The following is a 26202-nucleotide window of genomic DNA, read 5'->3' on the forward strand; positions in this document are numbered from 1 at the left end:
TCCAGATTATCATTACCTTTTCTCGTTTTATTAAGCAATTTGTCGAGATAGGGTAAATATATGCCTTCCTATCTACGGCAAATATGCGGGACTACCTTACTGCTTGTTTATTACTTTACTCTTTCCAAAAATCAATTCGCTAGGCCGTGCCAGTGAAACAGAACTCATGGAAAAAACACTGTTTTGCAGTCAGTAATATCCTTCTACCAAATTACTTCAATTAGTGGTCTGTATTGTTGTAAATGATTAAGCAAAGGAACAGTCTTTTCCTTACTGTTAGCGTTCCAGTACAGCTTTAGTTTGCTCACTTGACAGCATGGCTGCTTTAGTGCTTCGCATAGACTGGCAACACCGACATCAGTGATCTGATTGTAACTCAGATTTAGTGTGGTTACTTGGCAGCTTGGCTGTTTTAGTGCTTCACATAGACTGGCAACACCGGCATCAGTGATCTGATTACGACCCAGATTTAGTGTGGTTACTTTACAGCTTGGCTGTTTTAGTGCTTCACATAGACTGGCAACACCGGCATCAGTGATCTGATTACGACCCAGATGTAATGTGGTTACTTTGCAGCTTGGCTGTTTTAGTGCTTCACATAGACTGGCAACACCGGCATCAGTGATCCGATTACGACCCAGATTTAGTGTGGTTACTTTGCAGCTTGGCTGTTTTAGTGCTTCACATAGACTGGCAACACCGACATCAGTGATCTGATTACGACCCAGACTTAGTGTGGTTACTTTACAGCTTGGATGCTTAAGTGCTTCATATAGACTAGCAACACCGGCATCAGTAATCTGATTCTCATCCAGATATAGTGTGTTTACTTTGCAGCTTGGATGTTTTAATGCCTCACATAGACTGGAAACAGCGTCATCAGTGATCTGATTACCACCAAGATCTAGCGTGGATACTTTGCAGCTTGGCTGTCTTAGTGCTTCACATAGACTGGCAACACCGACATCAGTGATCTCATTACCAAACAAATGTAGCGTGGTTACTTTGCAGCTTGGCTGTTTAAGTTCTTTAAATAGCCTGACAACACCGGCATCAGTGATCTGATTATTTAACAGAGAAAGACTGGTTAACATTTTACACAGTGATCCTTGAATAGAATCTACACATTTATGATTCAGTTGACACATCTGCAGCCTTAGCTCGATGATGAAACAAGAATCCTTTTCTAATGATGAAGAGATCCGTCTTAATCCAGATGATATCATGCTGGCTTCAATGATTAATCTCTTAATAGGCATGAACGGCCTCTTCTCAGAAAGTGTCATTTCTGAGTCAGCGATTCCCAAGTTGAGGGTGCCAAATGTTGGCGTTCCAGACGGCAATGTTTGGTGTCTTGTGCTGGGTTCCTCTTCATTCAATGCACTGATTGTATCGAGAAAAAATGATATGGCAATACAATCCGCGTCAGTTATGTCAATAAAACAAACCTCTTCATCACGAACAGGGTGTTGACAGTAGTGATCTTTAGCGAATTCCTTGTCCTGGTATTCATAGAGACATTTTGCTTTAAGAAGGTGGTAATTTTTCTGACGGGTGTTTGGTGGAAGTTGTTCAAGCAATCTTTCCATAAGCTTCCCGTCTTTTACTTTTGACAGAATACCAGCCATAAACTGCATGACCATTGTGGATACAGTTTCTCTTGGAGGAATTTTCCTCTTCTTTACAAACCAACGGGCAGCTAAATATTCCTGAAGAGTTAAGTGAGTGAAACAAAAATGTTTTTTTGTTTGAGAAAAAGACGCCCTGAAGGGAGGACCACAATGAAGGATACCGCTTTTCCTCAGGCTTTCAACTTCTTTGGAACTGAACTTCTTCATTTCTTTCTCGCCAAAAAGGAACTTTTTCTCCATTAGCAACTCAGCTGCAAACTTCGACAGTTCATCCAGAAAGGTTTCGTCAAAATGAGGAACTTCGTTTTTGTTGTGTTTTTCCCTGAAAATGTTGAACACTTCAAAATAGAGATCACTTGCTGAGATGGGTAGATCTTCAGTACTCTTTGATTCGTTTAGAACATATTCCATGTATGAACACATCAGAGCACAAAGCACGGGAATGTGAGCAAAACTGATGAGATTCTCGTTCTTCGTGATATGCTCCAGTACCGTGTTTTTCATGATTTCGTTCTCTCCGAAATACTTCTCAATGTATTCTCTCACCTCCAGTGGAGAAAACCCTGTAATTTCCACTTTCCGATCGAAGGGCATTCCACTGATCTTGTCAGATTCATCAAGTCTTGACGTTATCATAACAGCAGCCTTTCCTAAAATTGTTCCTCTCATTAGCTTGGCACAGAGTGCAGCTACCGGCATTTTCTCTCGACAGCTGTTTGGATACCTTTCATGCGCATCGCCAGAGATATAACCTTGTCGGGAAAATTCGTCAAAACCGTCGAGAATAATCAAAACTTCTTCGGGGTGATTAACAATGTATTCGAAAAGGGAATCGTTGATATTTGATTGGTCATCTAATATTGAAGAGCGGTTTAAGATCTCTTTCAAAGTAAAAGTCTCTCCCTCAAGTAAATTCAACTGACGAAATGTCAACAGGTACGCAAATTTAAAACTGGGCATTTGCGCATTTGTTGGTGACAGAAGCATCTTTTCGTTAGCCCAATCTCGAAAAAGCTTTTGACAGAACAAGGTCTTTCCGATCCCTGCCTTTCCAGTGACAAGAATGGATTTGGGATTCTCTTTTTCTTCGGTGGCGCGAATAAACAATTCTTGACAGTGTTTGACTCGAGTTCCGCTCACTTGACCATACTGCTTGAGATGTGCCCTTCTTTTGGCATCTCCGTCTTTAATGGGCTTTCGTCCATGTTGCATGACAAGATTAGTAAATATTTCGTCTGTTTTCATCTTGGCGACAGTAGGAATGTGCAACAGTTTGGGCTGCAACTCTGTTTCTCTTTCTATTGATGCTTTCAAGGCTGCTGAGTAGGCATCAACTTCTTAAAAACAAACGAAAAAAATATAATAATTTAAGAACGGTGCCTACTATTGTTACTGCGCATACGTTCTGCGCATCGCGAGATACTCGGGTTTCCTATGGGTGGTGCCTACTAAGACAGGAATATTTTGGGCGGTTTAAAACTATACGGAGAAAGCAGAACTTAGCGAGTGCTTTAGGTATCTCAAAAGAAAATTGGGGGTAACCACGCATTTTTCAGAGATAATTACGCTTCAATTTAGGAAAAAATCCCATACATTGCTTTATATTTAAGCGCTTTTTAGAGATATTACTGCTAAATTATCTCTGAAAAATGCATGGTTAACCCCAATTTTCTTTTTGGATTCCAATAGGCCTTGCTAAGATCTGCTTTTCCCGCATAGTCAAAAACCGCACAAAAATATTTCGGTATTAGTAGGCACCGTCCTTAACAGATAAAAAAGTGTTATCATTTAAAAAATGCGCACGCGCTTTCTGTTGCGCAGAAAACTGTATTTAAGGTTACCGTATACCCAAAAAAGTTTAAAGTACTGGCTATCAAACTGTGCCAAGAATTTTGAAATAAAATGGATTATCGAATTTTTCGCAACCTCTACATGCGAGCGTCCCAATCACCTTTCGAAAGCTACAAGTCAAAGCGAAGTTTGGTTTTCCCTAATTTAATTTGCTCCTCAGTTTCCGGATTTAAAGCGCTAAAAAATCGTGTCTGCGTTTTGCCATATTCAATTGCAGTGAAAAGTTACAGACCATTTTCGAAATAGGTTTAAAAAATTGTGGAGTGATCATACAAAAATCGCTCTCGGAGAAAAAATATTTCTAAAGAAAAAATTCGCTGTCAATTTTTTGTTGTTTATATGTTAAACTAGCTACTGTCCAAATTTGAAAGCAAACCAACAAATTCCCTTTGAGTTTTAGCTCAAAAGTGTCTCCTCCAAGTGAAAAAATAATTCGAGAAAACGGTGCTAAAAATTCGGAAATTGACTTTATTTCAAAATTCTTGGTTTAGTTTGATAGGCAGCTTTATAAGCTTTAATAAGATTTTTTTTAACAGGGAGCCCACGTCACAAAATGTGGTTTTCAATGAGGCCCTGCATAAATCTAACGTAAGAATACCAAAAAAAATTACAAATATAGCTATCTAAAAAATAAAAAGTAAAAAGGATAAGATCGATAAAAGAGTCTACATGTTTCTAATAAGACGTCTAAAAACTAAAAAATTGGAAATGTTCCTAATGCCGTCTGGGAGAGCGTTCCAGTGATCTACTGCATGACAAATAAAGCGATGCTGTCCCCATGAGTGCTTTGATTGTGGTTTACAATTTGATACAAGCGTTCAGGTATCTACATTTTAAGCCGTACACGCTACATCGTTTGGACGCGAGACCCCTCTAAAGGTATACGGTAATCTTAATCAATCAGAGAGCGCGCCATATAAGCAGAATTTCAAAACGGGATGTATGTACCAACTGTTTGTGTGCCTCATGTTTCTGTAGAGAAAAAGCATCTCTGTATCGAATAACAATGAGATTCACAAAAGTAAAAACTTTGTAGCTCTACATGGCAATGTGAAAGCTTCATCTACCCAAAAGGTTTCGGGTACAAACTCATTACTTGTTACCCTGTGATCATCGGCGTACGAGCAAACATTTTTCAAGCTGGTGTTGTAGGGAGCGGAGGCCAGAAGTTAATTTGAGAGAATGAAAGATGTTAGCCGTTAGTGCAAACAGACAGCGGTGTCCGGGCTATAACTTCCAGATGGAGCTGCAATGGCTTATGTCAACGTTGTGTTTGCAGGCTTGCACGATTTTCATATAGCTGAAAAATCTACTGATGTAAGCTGTCATGTACCCCGTTAAAATTTTCGGGCTGTAATCTAGGTAGGCTTTATCAAAGTGCATAGTCATGCTTTAATCATGGGTGCATTTGTCCGCCGTCTTGGATTTTTTTTCGATGTTCAAAAATGTCTTGTAGCGCTTCCAATATTATGAATATGCAGAGATTATCGGATAAGTGGTGCAGTAGTTATGTGAACTGCTCAATCGTTCCAAGTTCAAGTCGCAGATTGTGCATTAGTTTTCTTTCTCCTTTTGTACAATCGTTTATTTTCATTTTGGTTGCCTTTTGCTTACAGTCGACTAAATTCATTAAAACATCAAACTCCTGTGAAAGAACATTATCCCTGTATATTTTATACCGTAATTATGACTGAAATTAGTGAAATGTAGCAGGGGCATCCAAGAATTCATTTCAATCTCTTAAATTGTTCAGAAATTCGAATTTGGATTTAATAGGAATCTTACGTTCCAGTGTTATGACATTTTCAGCTGACATTTTATTTTTAAATAAACTCGGCTCGAATTTCTGAGTTGATCAGATGCCCACCGAAATGAATCATTAGGTACCCTGATTATTACTATATTTGTAGTTTCATCTTCAGAAATTGTAAAAACAAATTAAACAGGTTTTAGTGGAGATAAACCTCTATATACGTCTGTTTCTTGTTAGCTAACCTGGTTTGACATCCTTCATTTTAAGGCTTTCAGCTCCTTGATCCAAGTGTTCTACTTTGTCTGTCATTGCAGTTAGTCCCTGCTGTAGTTGGTCAACTTCGTGTTCAACATTACCTGCCAATGTAGCTAGGCCATGCGCCAGTTGTTCAACTTTGTGTTCCACCTTGTCTGTCTTTGCAGTTAGTCCCTGCTGCAGTTGGTCAACTTCGTGTTCAACATTACCTGCCAATGTAGTTAGGCCCTGCTCCAGTTGCTCAACTTTGTGTTCCACCTTGTCTGTCTTTGCAATTAGGCCCTGCTGCAGTTGCACAACTTCGTGTTCTAGCTTGTCTGTCATTGCAGTTAGGCCCTGCTGCAACAGCTCAACTTTGTCGTCTGTCTTGGCAAGTCCTCCTTGTAACGCCTGAACTTGCATCGATAGTCGTTCGTGGACAGCTTTCTGACAATGCAACAGTCTTTTCAGAGTCCCCTCCACCTCTTGAAGCTTTTCCTGTTGTTGCATCAAAATGTCATCATGTTCATCCAGCCTGGTTCCGTGACAAAGTTGCGAATCCTCAAGGACGGCAATCTGTTTTTGAACTGAAGCGAACTGCTTGATTTGCTGATCCAATACCGACTTAACGTTGTTGCTGTCGTCGATGAGATCATTGACATTTTCTTGCACTAAAGTCAGAAGATCCCCGTCCACAGCATGTCCCATACACAACTGGCACCCTGCAGCATTCAAACAGATGGGATTGTATGATTAGCATACTACTAGATTATAAAACATTAAAATATACATACCGTTCAGGTCAGTAAAATAAACTCGATTTAGACGGTGTCCGATTCATTCAGTCCAAGCGAATGTCCCTTGAAAAAATTCGTTTACATGTATGCAGAAAGAAATTGCGAAACAAATAATGTTGTTAAACAATTCTTATCGCTTAATGATTTTTTCATGATATCTATCTATCCACTAACTTATAGAGTCATTTTGAGTGCAACTTATATTACACGTCATTTCATTTGTGTTAGGCGGCTGTTTTTTTAATAAGCACACCCCTCTTGGAGGTCAGCTTTATTTAATGGCGCAGGTGTGGGTAAAAATTGATACCTTCGCCAGTTTGTTTCCTCGTTCTTTCGTCCGTTCGTTTAATTATTCATTTAACTCTCCGTTTTCTCCATTCAAAGCAAGAGCTAACGCTCAGCAAAAAGAGTTCGCTTGCTTACCTTTAGTTTGCCAATCATACAGATCTTCCAATGTCTTCTTCTCCTTCCCAGCAGTCAGGCCCAGACTTCTCACCAATGCTTCAAGCGTAGCAAAGCAATCATCGAAGAAGGTGTCAGACCATTCACTGACGTCAAAATGGCCCCACTTGTTTCGGACATTTTTTCTGACATCATCAGCAGATGTCTGAGTGAGCGCGGAGAAAATAGCCTTTGGTTGGTAGTAGGCAATTCCCAACAAGTTTAAGATGGCAGTCATGTCCAGCGACTCATCAAAGGCAGAAAACATAGCAAGATGATTCGGAAGGTATATCTTGGCCAGGTCAACTGAACTGTTGATAGTAAAACAGTAGCTTTTCTTGTCACTGCCATGCAGTACACTGTTGTTGTTAACGCTCTGAAATTTCAGTTTTTTAAGGTGTGGATCAGTGTTGGTGTAAGGATAAGTCAGTGTCTTTAGAGTACAGCTTGGGGTCAGGTGCTTGTCCAAGTCGTCATAATGAGTGTCCATTCCTGCTTTGATAACATCTCGCAAAACTGGAGCGACAACTTTGTTCATAGCAATTCCTACAACAATCCATCTCTTCTCTTCATCAGAGACCATCATCTTTAGTACAAAGACGGATAAAAAGAAAAAATTAATCAAAGAATGTGTATATTACCTGGTACTAATAGTATATGGTTTTTTTCATAATTGGTGTGTGGCCCTCGTGATTCAGTTTTGCACTGTGGCGGACAAAAACAACAATATTTTTTTTCACTAAACTTGACTTTTTGCTAAAAATCGGGGACAGCAGGGGCACCTAATAGTTCATTTCGGTGGATATCAAAGGGTAATATGTTGACAAAAATACGAAAAGATGACAACTACTATTTCCTAAAACGAGGAATAACATCAAATTACTTAAAACGTTTGCGACTGACATTTGCACCTAAAGAATCCGAGCACATCAATCTGTATTTGCTTACACAAATGTGTCTTTAGAAAGGCCAGAAAACGATCAGGGAACACAGGACACAACATTATTACTATTTTGCTTAAATGTTCGCTCTCCTGACTTAAACCATGTTAAGGAAACTGAGCTTCAGTGTAACTATGAAACCAAAAGGAAGAGAAGGTTTATAAAATTTTAAGAATCGACAGTGATTGTTCACGAATCACTGAGAAATAGCTCTGTTATCAGTTCTACTTTTTGACAGTACGTTTATACGGCGCGTTTTTAGACTTTTTTACGGTCATTTACTTAACTGTAAAATCACTACACAGTTTCAAATTTTAAGCAAATCTTTTTGAACTAAAGTTGCTTTTTCCTTGCAGCGTTCGTTGTCTGCTTACTTGCAGCATTACTAATACTATTATAAATAAATACTTCTGTCCGCCGGTTTACTTTTTTCGTAGAGTTGCATACATAATTCTTTATTCTCCTTCAAAAGGTAATCATATGAAATTTACCATTGCGCGATTGCGGAGTGTTGTCCAATACACACAAACGGAATCCAATGGAATGGATTGGCATTCCATTTGTACACCGCCGATTGGTAAATTGCATCTCATTAAGGGGACTTAGACTATTTTCGCTACTGTTCGGTTTGAGTACAGCTGGATTCCGTTCGTCCATTGGTACCTATAGAATGACTTGGCATTCCATTGGAACACCATTGGTGAATTGCATCTCATTAAGGGGACTTAGACTATTTTCACTACGGTTCGGTTTGAGTCCAGCTGGATTCCGTTCGTCCATTGGTACCAATGGCACGATTGGTACCAATAGAATGACTTGGCATTCAATTGGAACACCATTGGTGAATTGCATCTCATTAAGGGGACTTAGACTATTTTCACTACGGTTCGGTTTGAGTACAGTGGGATTCCGTTCGTCCATTGGTACCAATGGTACGATTGGTACCAATAGAATGATTTGGCATTCCATTGATACACCATTGGTGAATTGCATCTCATTAAAGGGACTTAGATTATTTTCGCTACAGTTTGGTTTGAGTACAGCTGGATTCCGTTCGTGCACAGCTGGACTCCGTTCGTCCATTGGTACCAGTGGTAGGATTGGTACCAATGGAATGACTTGGTATTATTGGTGAATTGCATCTCATTAAGGGGACTTAGACTATTTTTGCTTCAGTTCGGTTTGAGTACAGCTGGATTCCGTTCGTCCATTGGTACCAATGGTACAATTGGTACCAATAGAGTGACTTAGCATTCCATTGGTACACCATTGGTGAATTACATCTCATTAAGGGGACTTAGACTATTTTCGCTACGGTTCGGTTAGAGTACAGCTGGATTCTGTTCGTCTATTGGCACCAATGGTGCGATTGGTACCAATAGAGTGACTTGGCATTCCATTGGTACACCATTGGTGAATTGCATTTCATTAAGGGGACTTAATCTATTTTCGCTACGGTTCGGTTTGAGTACAGTGGGATTCCGTACGTCCATTGGTACCAATGGTACGATTGGTACCAATAGAATGACTTGGCATTCCATTGGTACACCATTGGTGAAATGCATATCATTAACACATGTAAGCCGTTTGAAACTTGAACGAATGGTCGATTGGTACCATTGGTACCAATGGTGCAAATGGAAACGTAGTCAGTCGATTGGTTAACCATTGGAATCTGCATCTCAAAACAAACGTCATGACTTGATTATAGGTAGATTTATAAGCAAAATACCCTGATTCTTTAATGCTATGAGCCGAACCAAGCGCGTACGTATGAATATAACTCGTTCTTTAATCCATGAACCGAAACAAGCACGTTACGCATGAATATAACTCGTTAAAAGCGTGCTCCACATAATATAATTCGTTCTTTAATCCATGAACCGAAACAAGCGCGTACGCATGGATATAACTCGTTCTTTAATCCATGAACGAAAACTAGCGCGTTTCGCATGAATATAACTCGTTCTTTAATCCATGAACCGAAACAAGCGTGCTACGCATGAATACAGCTATTTCAATTAACGTTGTCGGATTAAAATCAAGCTAAAAGACAAGACCGCAATGTTTTGTGGGATTATTTTTTATGAATAATTTCATCAAAATCATCCCTGCACGTGCAGGTCATTGTACTGCTAATTACAACCTATTGTTTTCTCCAGGCATGACTGATTTTGATGAATTTATTCATAAAAATCCCACGTCAACTTTCGGTCTTGTCTTTTAGCTTCATGCTTTGAACCGACAACGTTAATTGAAATAGCTGTATAACTCGTTTTTTAATCCATAAATTGAAACAAGCGCGCGCGATACGCATGAATACAACTCGTTATTTATTCAATGAACCGAAACAAGCGTGCTATGCATTAATATTACCGGTAGTCGTTCTTTAATCCATGAACCGAAACAGGCGCGCTACACGTGAATATACCTTGTTCTTTAGTCCATGAGCCGAAACAAGTGCGTTACACATAAATATAACTCGTTCTTTTCCATGATCCGAAACAAGCACGCTACACATAAATCAAAATCGTTCTTTAATCCATGAACCGAAACAAGCGCGCTTCACATCAAGTACCTTGTTCTTTAATCCCAGAGCCGAAACAAACGAGGATCACATGGATATAATTCACCCTTTAATCCATGAACCTAAACAAGCGCGCTACATATGAATTTTAATAACTCGTTCTTTAATCTATAAATCGAAACAAGCGCGCTGCACATGAATATGACTCGTATATTCATGTGTAGCGTTCTTGTTTCGGTTCATGGATAAAGAACGATCGAGGTATATTCACGTGTAGCGCGCTTGTTTTGGTTTATGGATTAAAGAACGAGTAACAGTAATATTCAGGCGTAGCACGCTTGTTTCGGTTCATTGATTAAAGAACGAGTTGTATTCATGTGTATCGCGCTTGTTTCGGTTTATGAATTAAAAAACGAGTTATATTCATGCGTAGCGCGCTTCTTTCGGTTCCTGGATTTAAGAACGAGTTTTATTATATAAACAACAGTGAAATACCAGGTGAGCTTTCGCGCGAAAAGGTGATATCTTTACACGTGAAGATAACATGTTATTTTCCCATGTAAAAATAACACCGTTACTATGGTTACATAATAAATCGCGCCCTTCGCAGCGAAAATGAAATGGTTTGGTATTTCATCGGTGTTTGTATAATAAATAGAATATTACATGGCCGCTTGGAGATACGAAATTTCTCTTCTCGTGTTGAAAAATATTTCACTCGTTCGCTGCGCTCAGTCGTGAAATATTTTTCAACACTCGAAGAGAAATTTCGTATCTCCGCGCGGCCATGTAATATCCTCTATATATTCATGCGTAGCGCGCTCGGTTTTGGTACATAGATTAAGGAACGAGTTATATTCTGTGTGTAGCGCGCTAATGTTTTGGTTCATGGATTAAAGAACGAGTTATATTCATGCGTAGCGCGCTAGTTTTGGTTCATGGATTAAAGAAGGGGGTATATTCATGTGTAGTGCGCTTGTTTCGGTTTATAGATCTGATAGATTAATGAACGAGTACCGGTAATATTCATGCGTAGCACACTTGGTTCGGTTCATTGATTAAAGAACAAGTTGTATTCATGCGTATCGCGCTTGTTTCGGTTTATGGATTAAAAAACGAGTTATATTCATGCGTAGAGCGCTTCTTTCGGTTCATGGATTAAAGAACGAGTTATATTCATGCGTAGCGCGCTCGGTTTCGGTTCATGGATTAAGGAACGAGTTATATTCTGTGTGGAGCGCTTGTTTCTGTTCATGGATTAAAGAACGAGTTATATTCATGTGTAGCGCGCTTGTTTTGGCTTATGGATTTAAGAACGAGGTATATTCATGTGCAGCGTGCTTGTATTGGCTCATCGATTAAAGAACGAGGTTTCATGTGTAGCGCGCTTGTTTTGGCTCATCGTGCATTAAAGAACGAGATATATTGATGTGTAGCATGCTTGTTTCGGCTCGTGGACTGATTTAGGAACGAGATAGATTCATGTGTAGTGCGCTTGTTTCATGTTGTTTCGGCTCATGCATTAAAGACGAGGTATTTCGCTTATATATCAAGGAAGATTCAAGTCATGACGTTTGTCTTGAGATCCAGATTCCAATAGTGAACCAATCGACTGACTACTTTTCCATTTGTACCAATGGTACCAATGGTACCAATCGACCATTCGTTTTCGCATGGCTTACAAGTCAGCTAATGAGATGCAGTTTACAAATGGTATACCGATCGACTGAGGAGCTTACCATTTGTTCCAATGGTACGAATCAAAACTAATCGACTGACTACTTTTCCGTTTGTACCAATGGTACCAATCGACCACTCGTTTTCGCATGGCTTACAAGCCACTTAATGAGATGCAGTTTACAAATGGTATACCGATCGACTGAGAAGCTTACCATTCGTTCCAATGGTACGAATCGTAACCAATCGACTGACTACTTTTCCATTTGTACCAATGGTACCAATGGTACCAATCGACCATTCGTTTTCGCACGGCTTACAAGTGTTAATGACATGCATTTCACCAATGGAATCCCAATCGAATGAGGAGCTTACCATTTGTTCCAATGGTACGAATCGTAAGGCGTCTTTGACAAATCGTAATCTTTTACCAATGGTACGATTGGTGAGGGTGTTTTGACGATTCGTATCCATTTGTGTATATTGGACATGAGTGTCAAATAGGTGCTCACCCTTAAAGCCCAAAAAGTTAATAAGCGCCCTCACCACCCTCTCCCAACAAACAACATTTCTGTACCAGCCCAGCGTGAAGTAAGAGGGACGTCAGTTATGTTCCGAAATTGGTTTTAGACTCGGTAGTCAAATATGAGCTTTTATATTGTCTATGGCTTGTTCATGTTAGCTTTTGTACTTTGTTTTGTCTTGTTGAAGCAAAAAAAACTTGTTCAGTCCCTTGTTTTGTTATTCTTTAATATTGCCCTCGCTTATTGAAAAAATAATAAGCGTCCACCCTCATTGACCCAAAATTAAATAAGCGCCCAGGGCGGTTAATCGAATAAATACGGTAGTTTCCTGTTGGTGAAACTGCAAAATGCCAACCAAGTCGGCAAATGTCACAAACGTTTACTAATTATACGATTTTTGTAACAGCTGATGGTCTCCTCGATGAAGTATCAATGTTTTTTTCGTTTGCTACAATTAAATCAAGCAGTGCACATTCCACAACCATCAGAGGCAGATATTTTTAGACTGTCACAAAATTAATTCAATGAAATTAACATATATATTAATCTTATCACGCATGAGAAGATTTTCATTTGTTTGTTGAGCTTCTACGATAAACGCTAATTTGCTTCCAACAATCTTAGATAAATGTAAAAACACGTTTCGGTCTAAAACTCGAAAGTTTGATTCCATACTCCAAAGAAACTTTGTCCTAAGAAGCCAGTTTCTTTCAGACATTATTAATAGATACGCAGTCGACCATCACTTATCATCAACACAGTTTCGAAAAGCTTTTGCATCAAAGTTTCTAAAAAAACGCATTTCCTTGAATCGATTACGCCGACGTCTCACGAAACTTACAATTATAGAGGAGAACGGAACTACCATACACTAACTGTACGTGAGTCTTGCATATTTCATTGACGGAATGTGGGAAACCGCTTGCATACAGTCAGCATGTATAGTCTCATGAAAAATGCATTGATGTTTGGAATTTTGCGAGCCGATTACTTAACTATCCAGCGTTTAGTCTTTATCACAGACGCAAATACTTGGAAATATAAAATAACTAACGCTTACCAAAAATGACAATTTATTTTACTGTGAAGTACACCGCAAATGCGATCCACCACAATAAATCACACTAAAGAGTAAAGATTCTAAAGAGGATGACAGTGATCTCTGTCTGCTATTACAACAATCATTAACTTATTTTGTTTAAGTGAACATTTTTGCATACTAGATATGCGTTCTTCGGCTTTTTTTTTTTTTGGAAGATTTGATGGGAGAAGTCTAAATTGACCACAAGTTGAGCAGAGATCGGCCGGTTCTCCTGCAGAATCCAAAGAAAATAAAGTTCTGAAAGTTGATTACAGATTTGTGGTCGAGATCGCGGGTTGTTACGGATAATCGGTCTTCCCGAAAACGTATGTTTGGTTTTATAAACAGTGCTGATAAGGTATTAATTTGGCCACCTTAAAAAGATTCTCGAGTGTTGACTCTGACGAAGGGCTAACGCTCGAAACGTCAGTACTCGAGTCATTTTACGGTGGCCAAATTACGTAGTGTTGATAAAACCAAACATTCCTTTCTGCTCCCTATCGATGCAGTACAACAGTTTCTTTAGACACTAACCGCCTTTTTTAAAAAAAGTTACTTAAACAAGTCGATCTTTCCATTCAATGTATGTCAACGGTAAACCGTTCACTCATGGCGAATACAATACAGCCATCCTACCTTACTTGCGGACATGTTGTAGTTTCCGAGCTGCTCACGAAGAGCGCGTTGCAATTCTTGTGCTGCGTCTTGTCCGCCTGCACCGAGACTTGCTCGCCGATTTAACGATTAAATCTCCCCATCTCACCGGGAACAGGCTAATAAGTTATTTTTGTTCCTTTACAACGAAAAGAAACAGACACCACAAACAAACTAAAACCAAGTGAATATAACGTAGCTTTGGGTGCGATATTAGAAATCGACTGAAATTAGCATATAATGCGCCAGTGATTTTCAAACAACGCTGTGTGTGGAAGTATATTGGCTTTGAACAGTAACTCAGTTTTTTAAATAGTAGCCATGAAATTTTAGCCAATTCTACTGATACAGCTAATTATACCGTGTTTCGCTTGTGTAGCTGAAATTTAAATTTCGAACTTTGCACAATTACGTCTCAAAAGTGAACGGAACTTGTTAAAGGTGTAGGTGAGAATGAAATGCCTCACTACCATTGCGGTCGACCGTAGAAGCGGAAACGACAGGAATCTGCTTGCGAAGCAGTTTTTTTAAGAACCCTTGTGAATGACTCTTTCATCCTTATACGAAACTGAATTGAAGACTTGTAATGGTATTTCAAGTTAAGTCAACTCATCACCGACAAAACTGATCCCAACTCAAGCGGTTTTTGACCATTCTAGCTTAAAGCACACTTTTCTGTGTTACAACTACGTAATATAATTTGTTGACCAATATAGATGACGGATGTGCGATAATAGTGAACACGTCAGTTTCACTTTCGAAGTGCTGTTTTCACACTTTTCACAAGCGTCTTTATATTACTATTTTCGTATCAAGGCATTTATCAGTGTGTGGCTTGGCTTGATATTTACGCGGGATGCCCTGAAGGGGCATACCGTGTCTAAAAACGGGTCGATTTCTTTTTTTTTTTTTTTTTCTTTTTACGCGGGATGCCCTGAAGGGGCATACCGTGTCTAAAAACGGGTCGATTTCTTTTTTTTTTTTCTTTTCTTCCTCGTAGTCACAAATCGGTACATTAATTTATTCATTAAACTCTCCCCTCTCCTACTCGGGATGTAATGTTCTGATTGTCTTCAACAACAGCAGGCCAATCAACATCCATTCTTGTCGCTTTAATCACGAGGGAGGGGACCCACTCAACCCTACCGGTGTGACGTCAACGCATCATTTGATATATTTATTAAGGACGGATTAAATTGTCGCGCCATATTGTTAACATGTTCTGGACTCAAGTGTGCCGTTTTCAAACGGAAATTTCACCATTTTGAAGCGGTGAATCGAAAGAATAACTTTTAAGAAGCACCCGACATTTAAAACGGTGGAAATTGGTGAGTTCCTGGCGAAGGAATCGTGCTTTGTTTGACAGTCTTAGACCACGACGCGAGACTAAAAAGAGGTCATTGAAAAGCTTACATTATCGTAATGGAATTTCACACATTTCCGGTAATAGTCTGAGTCGCGTAACACAAGGTAAATAACGTAACGCGATCGTCGTGACTCAAACTATTCCATTAGCAAGGATAGTTTTATCAATCGGCGAAGCATACAGTTGGAATAAATGAATCAGCCCCAGCATCACGCGTAATGCCAGTATATAGCAGGCATCTTGTTTTTTTTTCTTCCTCGTAGCTACAAATGTGTACATTAATTTATTCATTAAACTATCCCCTCTCCTACTCGGGATGTATTGTCCTGATTGTCTTCAACAAAAGAAGGCCAATCAAAATCCTTTTTTGTCGCTTATATGGCGAGGGAGGGGACCCACTTACCCCTACTTGTGTGACGTCAAAGCATCATTTGATTTATTTATCAATTCCGGATTAAATTTGGCGCCATATTGTTAACATGTTCTGGACTCAAGTGTGCCGTTTTCAAACGGAAATTTCACCATTTTGAAGCGGTGAATCGAACGAATAACGTCTAAGAAGCACCCGATATTTAAAACGGTGGAAATTGGTGAGTTCCTGGCGAAGGAATCGTGCTTTGTTTGACAGTCTTAGAGCACGACGCAAGACTGAAAAGAGGTCATTGAGAAGCTTATGTTATCGTAATGGAATTTCAAAAATTTCCAGTGAAAGTCTGGGTCGCGTTATACAAGGGAAACAACGTAACGCGATCGTCGTGACTCAAACTATACCATTAGCAAGGATAGATTTATCAATCGGCGAAGCATACAGTTGGAATAAATGAATCAGCCCCAGCATCACGCGTAATGCCAGTGTAGCAGGCATCTTGTTTCACAGAGAATTGAATACTAGAAAATTGCTTTTGGGATAATGGTAGTCCGGTGGTTGGTTTGTAGATAAAGGTGGAAGGTTGCCCTCGATACATGATGAATTTTGAATTGCCGGATCGGTCAAGTTTTTGGCAAGGCCTGTGCCTACAGATCAAACGCCTATATGCTGCCGGAGATAGAAAATTGTGCTCAATCTTCTCGGCCATATTCCGGTTTGGAGGTCCCGCCCGCCGGTTTTTAATTTTTTGTTTTTTATTTTTTTTTTTTTACTGTAGTTTTGACACACAAGACCTGATTTCAGAGTTTTCAGTTTATGCCAAAGTTGTGCAAAGAGGTAGTTGTTGTTTGGTATCAGTCGTTACTATTCGAAACAGGTATCTATATCATGGGGGAGATAGTGAATGGCGCTCTATCTTCTCTTAGGCCATTTCTTGGTTTGGAGTCCCGTTTCTTTTGTACTGTAGTTTTGACACACAAGACTTGATTTCAGAGCTGTTTATACCAAAGTTGTTTAAAGAGGTACTTAATGTTTGGCAAGCACCTCAAGAGGGTGTGATTGGATCACGACAACACGTCATACTTACATCTTTGACTCTGTACCATCAAACAGTTAAAATCGTAGGCATATATCTCATGAACAGAAAAAAAAACTGAACTGCTACAGTAATTTTGATACAAGTCACGCCAAAAATTGATTCAAAAGGCTACAATCTTGGAGAAGGCAAATAAAATTAACACCCTTCCCCCCCCCCCCCCCCCCCACCCCCCATTTCAATGATAGAAAAATAGAGCATTTTACTTTGCTCGCGAATTCATCATTGATTTGGGGGGAAGGGGACGAAATTCTTCGTTCCAGTTTCATGTTGAAGCACTTATTTCATTGCATAAGAGCACATGGACATTTTATCATTGATTTGTGACGTAATCAATAATCAAAATGGACTACACTGAACCCTCCGGAGGGAGGGGGATGGTGTACTCCCTGTGAAGAAACTATACGGGTAGGCTGAAATCTTTAACACGGTAAAAATCCATCAGGTTTTGGTACAATATAAAATATAACTACATAACAATATTTAATAACAATAAATGTTTCTAAAACGTATTGCTCATAATTACACTAAACTACACCTGTTTTCCATGAATGCCGTGTATCTAACTTAATTAACTAAAATCAGGAGCCATAATCAGGGATGGAGACCGCAAGCGTGGGGTTCACGCGTCCCTATGTGTTGTGCCAAAAAATCTACTTTTAGAAAAAATTGCGCCATCCTTCACGTCATAAACCCGCGCGGATACACGCAAATTTGGGTGGGGCTACTTTCTTATATGGAAAATGGAAGAGAAAGTCCAGTTCGGTTTGGGAAAAATTACATAATTTTTAAATACTTTAAATGTGAAAATAACATTTTATTACCCTGTATATGTTTAAGTTCCTCCCTCTACCCTTACTAAACTACAGCATTGGGGACAACTCCAGCAAATTCTCCTGGCTGAGTAGAAAACATTTAAAAACCTTACACAGCTTACAGTACAAATATAAAATATTCTCCGCGATGCTGATATATATATAAACTGAAATTTTGTTTGAGAAGTCAGTTTCAACCATTTATTTGAACACAGGCAGTACGTGACCGTGTAGCCGCGCGATGCGGTTCCAGTTGATACCCACAATTTGACCCTTTCTCACCATAGAGTCTCCAATAGCTCAGTGGTTAGAGCATCCGACTAGATCACGGAAGTTCGTGGGTTCAAATCCCATCTGGGACTCGGATTTTTTTTCCGAGTCTTCGTTTCTCCCTAATTCACATTTAATATCCTGTTGTTGTTGTTTGTCCGTCAGGTACAGTCATTTTACGAGTGTTAATAAGCCGGACAAAGTTTAGCATAAAAAACTTTTAATGCCGAGTGCCTGTGAAAAAGGTAACGGTTAAACAAGTTAGGGATTACCGAGCGAAAGGTTAAAAAGAATCCAGTTTATTGGCAGAAATTATGTAGTCAAGCTAAAAGCTGTTGAGCAGATTTCGCTCACAGATCAGTGCCAAATTTTTCAACATCGGTCAGAAGTAAATTTCTCGATTACTTCTTTTTGCCGAAATGCCTACTGCTTCTTATGACGGCTGTTGGCTTACTACTTCCAAAAGTATTACACGTAGGACTGGTTGATTTCTATGGTCACCCAAGGGACAAGGAACACGTGCTTATCTGTTTTCAAACTCTTTCTTTTTTTCAAGTTCGCGGGATAAATTTCCTCAACATCAAACTAGCAACTTTAACATCAAAATAAGCTAATAATTCGCAAAATGACTCCGGCAGAACTTAAGAACTGAAGAGGTGAAACAAAACTACTAGCAGACAAACGACAAGTTTTCATGCATTTCTGCGGGAGTGAAAACAAATATTAAGCTAAAGTGACAGAAGAGATTTTTTACCTCATTTTGAAGTACGTATCTTGACTAAAACTCAGCACCAATCCAAATGTTCCAACTCGGTGTCGGTCACAGTGAAATGCATTCTCTACTGAACTGTTTTATATCCCGGCATCAGTAAGAGGCTTTGTTTATAGCCTCAGTAGAAACCGGCTACAGTTTTACGAATGTGAGAAGGTATAATTTAATAGCGTATTTTTTTCCTGGTTAGAAAGTCCATCCATGTAGTAGGTTGTTGTCTTGCTTCTTCCTTTGCATGGCCACGGAACTGTATTTCAAGCAGCAAAAAGCTCCTTTTCCAGTTCAACATGAGCAAGAAAACAATGAACGCTGACAGAGCTCAATATGGAGATTGCGAAAACTGCGTAACAACTTTGCAGCATCATAACTTTCAACAACTGTTTAGAGTTTCTCCAACAACAAATAACTGAACTTTAGACATTTTTCGGGTACTATTTGAACCTTATCATACTGGCAAAAGTGACGTGGAAAGCAGCTGAGAAAAAATTCACTCAAGTTAAAAAGTCCTTACGTGCCTGAGTACATATCCGTAAAGTGTAAGCTTTTTTTCATTCATTCAACTATGGCAACGCACGCAGCACCACCGTTTTGGCGCCTTTTTGACTTCACTGTGAGAGTCATGTGATCAATAAGGCCGCTTATTCCAACTTTCCTCGTCTTCTTTCAATTATTGTTTTTTTTTTTTTGTTTGTTTTTTGCAAATCTTTATTAACTTCAAAAGAATTACAATATTACAAGCATACGAATGAATATTGATGGTAGTACAGTTCATTTGACAGTATTTTCTGAAAAAGTTGTTATGTAATATGGATTTGCGTTATAAACTACACACATCGCACGGCACATAAAACTAGAAAGACTGCTAAATCCGAAAGTAACGAGGGTCGCTACTATCGGAACTTTACGGTATAGTGAAGGGTAGGGAAAACTGTCATATATTCTCTTGAACAGCACCTGCCAACATATAGGCAGTTTTTTACGGTAGATATTTGAATGGGGCAACTTCTCTTTCATAAATGGTATATAAAAGGGCAAGGCGAGGAGCCTCCCCTGATAATACTTGAGTCCCCCTTCCCATCCCCCCGAGGGCTGAGCGCACGCACTTTTGTCCCCTGGTATCTATGTGGTAATTATTACTTTTAATTTTCTTTCTTTTTTTTTTTTTTGCACCGCGTTACTTGTATATCACTGATCATTTTCCACTTCATTTTGTAAATTCTTCACTGGTAAATAACTTATGAACCTTTTAAACTAGCTTATGATTTTTTCTTCTAGTATGAGCTGTTATTTTGAGCTGTTATTCAATTCATAACATCATACCCACTAATCACTCTCTTTACAAAATGAATATAAAGGCTTCTCCAGAATGTGAACGCTGCCTCTTTCCGAACGAAACGCTTATTCACATGCTTTGCGAATGCCCCGACGTTAAAATCTTTTGGAAAGACATAATGATGTGGTGGAATGCTAAGCGCTCTGACAACATTAGTCCTAGGAATACTGAAATCCTGTACGGTTACAAACCTGAAACGACCACCTTCTACGCGTTAAACCATTATCTTCTTATTGCTAAATATCATGTTTTTCTTGCAAGAAACCAGTCTGAGACTCCAAATTTAAAGGTCTTTCTTGCCTTACTAGACAGCAAGATCAAATGTGAAAGACAAATAGCCATTAGAAATTCCAATTACGAAAAATATAGAGCTAAGTGGACCACTCTCAGCAACTACGATGCGTGAAGCACTTTAAGTATGAAAGTTGAGTAAGGGGAATCTTTTATTATCTCTTGTATGTGTGGGTGGGGTGCGTGTGTGTGTATGTGTGTGTGTGTTGTGTTAGCATCGTATGCAGGATGACGTAGCACGTGTATTTATTTCGTAATTAGTTAAAAAGAATACAAGCAATGTAAGTACAATTTCTGTAAGTAGGTCAAGCAATGTAATGTAATGTAGTAATAGTAGTGTAACTCAGATAGTCATGTAAATTAGTATTGTTTGTACGTGTCGTTGCTATGAATAAAAAAAAAAAAAATAAAAAAAAAAAAATGAGCTGTTATTTTGTAATTAAGATAAAAGTTACAAAAAAAAAACACTTTGAAGGAGAACCGTGAAGAAATTCAATCCACACAAGTTTTAACACAAAAGCTGATAAAACATAATAAAGTTTTATTTCATTTCACATTTCAAGAAGGGATACTTATTTCAAAACTTGATTTTGAACAAATCTCTCTCAAGCTTTTCGAAATTCCAAAAACCAGAAAAACTAAAATACCTAGAAACGATCCATAAACCAAACCGATAACGAGGCTGTCATTATGACAAGAAACGGAACAACTAATCCATTGGGAGAACATGGTAATGTTCGTGGCAATTTCGCCTAAAATGTGGATCATTTTTGAAAACTTAGCATTACTAAAGTAAGACTGTTCACAAGTAAATAAATGATAGAGGGTAAGACTTAGCCTTACGGCAGAATTAACAGAAATAAATGAAATTCATTGTCTCAAGATTTTTACTGGTCTGTTAAAGATCAGGCATCTCTGAGGGTCTGGATGGGGTTAACTGACAACTGACAAATTGCCAAAATTTTAACTGACAACTGACAAATAGCATAAAATTTAACCGACAACTAACATTTACACTCGCTTGTGCTGACAATTGACAAAAGACCTGCTGCTACGTTTTTTGGCTAATAATTGATATATCTTATACCAAATCACCATAAAAACGTGTTGTATAAACAGCAGCAGAGTAGGGCGTCATATTTCATACTAACAATTCACATGACTCAAATTTACGCGGAACGCGCTCTAGCAATATACTGAGTCTATACCATGTCCGCTCGTTCCGGCGTAATAAAAGAGATTGCTAGCTTTTACCGCGTTGATTCGGATACGGCATTTGAACGACACCGAAGCCGTATTCCAATCAATTGCCAAGAGTTAGAGACAGTTCAGTCTCTAAAGAAGCATCTGTTGTCATTTCTTGGGCTGAGAGAACTGGCAATATTAAAAATTCGGCCTTGGAGAGTTTGATTTAAAACTTTACCGCACGGCACCGAGGCAGGGAGGAAGGAGCGAAAATTTTGTGAAAATTACAGATAGTCAGTGGAAAATGGACCTGCCAAGCTCGGTGGAGGAAACAGGATTGTATAAATGCCAAAGAAGCGATTGTTGTTGCAAAAATGTAAACACAAAATTAAACTCTCAGGGTCTTGTCACTGTGATCTTCAGGTCAAATGTTGAATTTTTAATTCCATCAATGCCTTTCTCCTAGGCCATTAATGGGACTTTTTTCCTCATTGTCCGTCCCAGGGGTCGGGCATTAGTCTACCCCGGGGAATTTGACGGCCTCGTGATTCTCTCAGTTTCTTTCAATGATAAGTTCATCAGGAAAGACAATCAATTTGTGATTAACTTTGTCTAAGGAGGAGGAAATGAGAAGGTAGATCAACAGAACGGTCACTGGAGCAAGACAGAGAAATAAGACTTCTTTGGCCTGAATTAGCTTTCATTGGCATGAAGGTACGCGCAGAAAACAACAAATCAACTTATTATGTTTTACTCGCCTGTACCGTGAAAATTTTGAACAGGCTAGCTCGTTTGTTCCCGCCCTGGGGCATTCACCAGTATGTTTTAAAAAAATCCTAGTACTTTGGAATAGGCCCGAGGGGGACTGGAGGACGCAATGCTGGAAATGACTTATGTATAACTATGCATTACGAGCCTTTTCTGCGAAGTCCCGGTTGATGGTATGTATTAGATCCAGAGGGATCGATGAGTCAGATGCCGTTTACAAAGTGCCCAGGTAAATTGAAAAATGCAAAATTATTTTAGATGGAGTGGTATGGTGATGTTCTTCAAAGGCTTCGTAAGAGGAGAATTATTTCAGTGCGCGCGCGAAGTGCATGCGTGGAGAACGTGGAGCGCGAAAGGAGGGAGGAAGAGTAAGAAGTTAACATGCAAAACGTCTGGCAATCAATTTTTTTTAAATACGGCGAAGAAGAATAGCCGTGCCCTTCGAAATATTGTTATCAATATATTTGAATTTCCCTAACCTCACAATCAGTCTTGCTCTTTTTTATTGGTTCGTTTTAAAATGTATTGTTGATTATATCCCCTACTACAAGATCCCGTGGTTTTATTTTGTTGCGGTGGCTGTCATTACAAACACAGTTACTGGTTTTTAATCAAATCTTGAAAAGTTTTCGCGGAAAGTTATTGAGCGCATAATTCACCTTCTCATACGGTATTTCTGTTTCCAAGTTTATTTATCGTAATTTATCAGGAATGGAAACAGTCGGGGGGACACAATGGGTTTCTGTACGATTTTTATTGGTCATTAGCTTTCATTGCATTTGGAGGCTTCTAAAGAAGCCGTTGTTGGTGTCTAGTGGTAGTTCTCAACTCAGTACATATTTCCAGCGGAATAGCTCTTGGTGAACTTCACCTGGAGTCTCTCTATTGGTCGGGAAGCTGCTTTATAGCATTGCTCATCCAGGAAGGCGGGCGACTCTCCAAGAAACAACCTGAAACTGACGGGAGTAACGACGCGACAACCACCGCCTGTTACTGTCAGACATTTCTTCAGCGAAGAGCCAAGACCCGCATTTATCAGCTCCTCTTCACCAGCGAAGTATGGAGTCCCTCAGAGATCTGACGGCAAACCAGGAAAGATCGCTCGCAGTACATCGTGCTGCATGGTAATCGTCTCGTTGCAGGCCAGCGGCGATTTTAAGCCCTTCTCAAATAGTAGAGCGAGTCTTTCTCTGCAATCCTCGGCGCGAAGCGGATCGACAGATCTGTTCTCAAATGCGGAGATGAGTTCTTCTGGCAAGTGATCGGCCGGCTCCCACGTGTTCTGTTCTGGAGAATAATGCTTCCACTGAACAAAGTACGCCGTTTCGCGGCCTTGAATTCGTTTTGCGACTACTGTGAGTAACTCACAAATGAGAACAAGAAAGCCATTAAGGCTTAATAATTTCCTTTGTAGCTGTAGCACTTGATTTCCAGGTATTTTTGGCACAAAATCAAAAAAAAAAAAAAAAACCTGAAAGAAGTCGTTGTTGTCGCGGCACAAAATGTAGAAATGGCGTGCTCAGCTATTCAGGAGCAAGTATTTTCGTCGCTCAACCAATCAGTAGTGAGTAATTTTGCCCTCCTTGAAAAAAAAAATTAGAAAAAAATGCCCTCTGTTTCGACCAATCAGCATTCAGTAATTTTGTTCTCTATGTTACAGAGCTTGCAACACGTAAAATAGGGAAAATTATTGATTGTTGCTCGAAAACGCATTAGAGTAGTAAACGGCTAACAAGCTGCCTAAATTGGTAGGAGTTGCGCTCAAGTTAACAAAGAGAGAAAAATTCACCGTTGTTTGCTCATGTTCTCCACAAAACCTTAAATTAGGTCATTTCAAGTTGTTGCTTTGCGGAGAACGGCAAGACATGCACTTAAATTTAAAATTCACGTGCGGAGCGATTGTTTTTGTTCAGATGTTGTTGCTGCCGCCGTCGTTGCTTAACAGGATTCCCAGACATGTTCGGCGCGGCTTGGATAAAAATATTTGAAAAATCATGACTGTGTCAATATTGCTCCTACTAAATAATTCTGGACCGATTGTATCGAGAATTTGATAAACGATTAAAGCATCTGTGTAAAGTTTTAAACACGTAATGTAAAGAAAAATTATCAATTGCGCCTGGAAGAAATCATTTTCGTTTACAATGATCTGTAATCGGCCTTCGAATCACGTAAACATGATATTTTCTGCGAGGGCAAGATAGCTTTCGTGGAAAAATGTTTGGAAAATCAAAACTGTGTCAATTTTTCTCCTATAGTAATAGTCCTAGTCTCTAAATAAACGTTTAAAAAATACTTTTTGGTGTTTAGTAGAATTATTTCAGAGCTTTGAAACTTGTGTGCGTTTAAAAACACGTGGGAGCCATATGGTGCGAATGAAAAAGCACGGCCACGAAACAAATTTTTCAAAATTAACTTGCCCCAAACATTGGTGGTATCGAAAGCGATTGAATTGTCTAAAATTATAATTCTGAAAGTTACAATAGCTGATCACGAACTGGTGATAAAGGCAAATGTGAGGCTTCTTTAAACTTACTTTTCCAGCCGGCCTGCTCTAACTTGCTATCCGGATAATCGGACAGTCGTGCCAGTGAAACAGAGCTCATTGTTCAAAAGACAGTTTTGCAATCAGTTATATCCCTCTACCAAAGCACTTTAATACCTGGTCGGTGTTGTCGTACCTGATTTAGCAAATATAGATTACTTCACGGAAAGTACGGGCGTACGGTGTTTACGCACGAGCTGTTGACGTATCAGAAATCTCACTCGTTCGCTGCGCTCACCCGTTCGATTTCTGATACGAAACAACGAGTGCATAAACACCGTACAAAGCACTTTGAATGCTGCAATTTGTTTATTTTATACAAACTGAGATTTTTTCGTGCTGAACAGGTTTGGTAAACATGTAAACATAGCTCACAAGTGTTTTATTGTTATAATGAAAGTACACGAAAATATCAAGTTATTTCAAAAATGCGTTTTCGAGTGCAGTGATTGTCAGACGTGTACTTGAAAGGCCTCCTTTTTCCGCCATGGTTTTCATCAAACTGTTCAATTTGTTCTGACCCATTTGCACTTGATTTAAACCACATTTTTTTTGTTTTGTTTTGTTTTGTTTTTTGACGAAAGACTTTTTGTGGAATTTATTTCGAGAAAGTATGGCGCACCAGGTTTATTCATCGCGTCATGTCGCTTTTCGGAATAAATCTTGTAAACGGCAACTGGATCTCTTTCGGGTGGACCGCTTGATGGTGCGAAAGCCTTCGGTTTGACAGCTCCTGACATTACGAGGTCCAGCTCCTGTTCTAGTTTTCGTTTGCCTTTCAGAATACTCTAAGTATTCAGTTCCGTCAGCTTCCATGTGAAGTTGCATTTCGCCTCAAGTCATCTGCCGATGTTCTTCACAGCCTCTCAAACCAAAATGCACCGAATTGAAAAGCCACCCTGTGTTTACCAAAGCTTCGGCATTTGAGATTCCGAGTAAATTCTTTTCGTAAAGGCATTTCCTTGCTTGATCAAATGCAATGTCTTCCATAATATTATACTCGCTGAGTACTTGTGTTCTTTTAAATACCGGCTAAAACTTGAAAACAACCCTCGAAGGCTTGATGGTTCATAGTCTTGGCCATCTTTTCTTTTCACACTAACAATGAATTCACTAACGCTCTTCTCTTCTGGTTAAATTTCTTCAATTTTTCTTTGTTCGTTTTTCTCCAGCAGAAATGCGGTAAGTAGCTTCACACCCCGCTGCGATTTGCTCTAGTGTTTTATTTTCTTGGTCGTTAATAGGCTTATATTCTCCGCCGGATGGGTTTATCCAAAGGTGTG

At 39.3% G+C, this 26202-nt stretch overlaps 1 protein-coding gene across 2 annotated transcripts; it reads right to left on the bottom strand.

The window, feature by feature from the left end:
• Nucleotides 1–14646, bottom strand: LOC146464008 (uncharacterized). Of its 2 annotated transcripts, XM_085083805.1 has the most exons (5): nucleotides 14094–14644; nucleotides 6690–7293; nucleotides 5700–6191; nucleotides 5478–5537; nucleotides 1–2968 (listed from the first exon to the last, which is right to left on the bottom strand). In XM_085083805.1, the coding sequence occupies exons 1-5, from the start codon at nucleotides 14106–14108 to the stop codon at nucleotides 204–206; spliced, it is 3936 nt and encodes a 1311-aa protein (XP_084939931.1). In that variant the 5' UTR covers nucleotides 14109–14644; the 3' UTR covers nucleotides 1–203. The 2 variants fall into 2 exon arrangements, with proteins under 2 accessions (XP_084939931.1, XP_084939930.1); XM_085083804.1 differs by having other exon boundaries at nucleotides 5478–6191; nucleotides 14094–14646.
• Nucleotides 14647–26202: the final 11556 nt, after the last annotated feature.

This window comes from Pavona decussata, unplaced genomic scaffold (assembly GCF_977016875.1).
Source record: "Pavona decussata unplaced genomic scaffold, jaPavDecu1.1 SCAFFOLD_170, whole genome shotgun sequence".
In the NCBI taxonomy this organism is placed as follows: Eukaryota; Metazoa; Cnidaria; class Anthozoa; order Scleractinia; family Agariciidae; genus Pavona; species Pavona decussata.

Coding starts and splice junctions, on each gene's coding strand:
- LOC146464008 (XM_085083804.1), bottom strand. Junction 6,192..6,689: donor GTATGATTGGCAAACTAAAG/GTAAGCAAGCGA, acceptor TGAATGCTGCAG/GGTGCCAGTTGTGTATGGGA. Junction 2,969..5,477: donor AATGAAGGATGTCAAACCAG/GTTAGCTAACAA, acceptor TTTGTTTTTAAG/AAGTTGATGCCTACTCAGCA.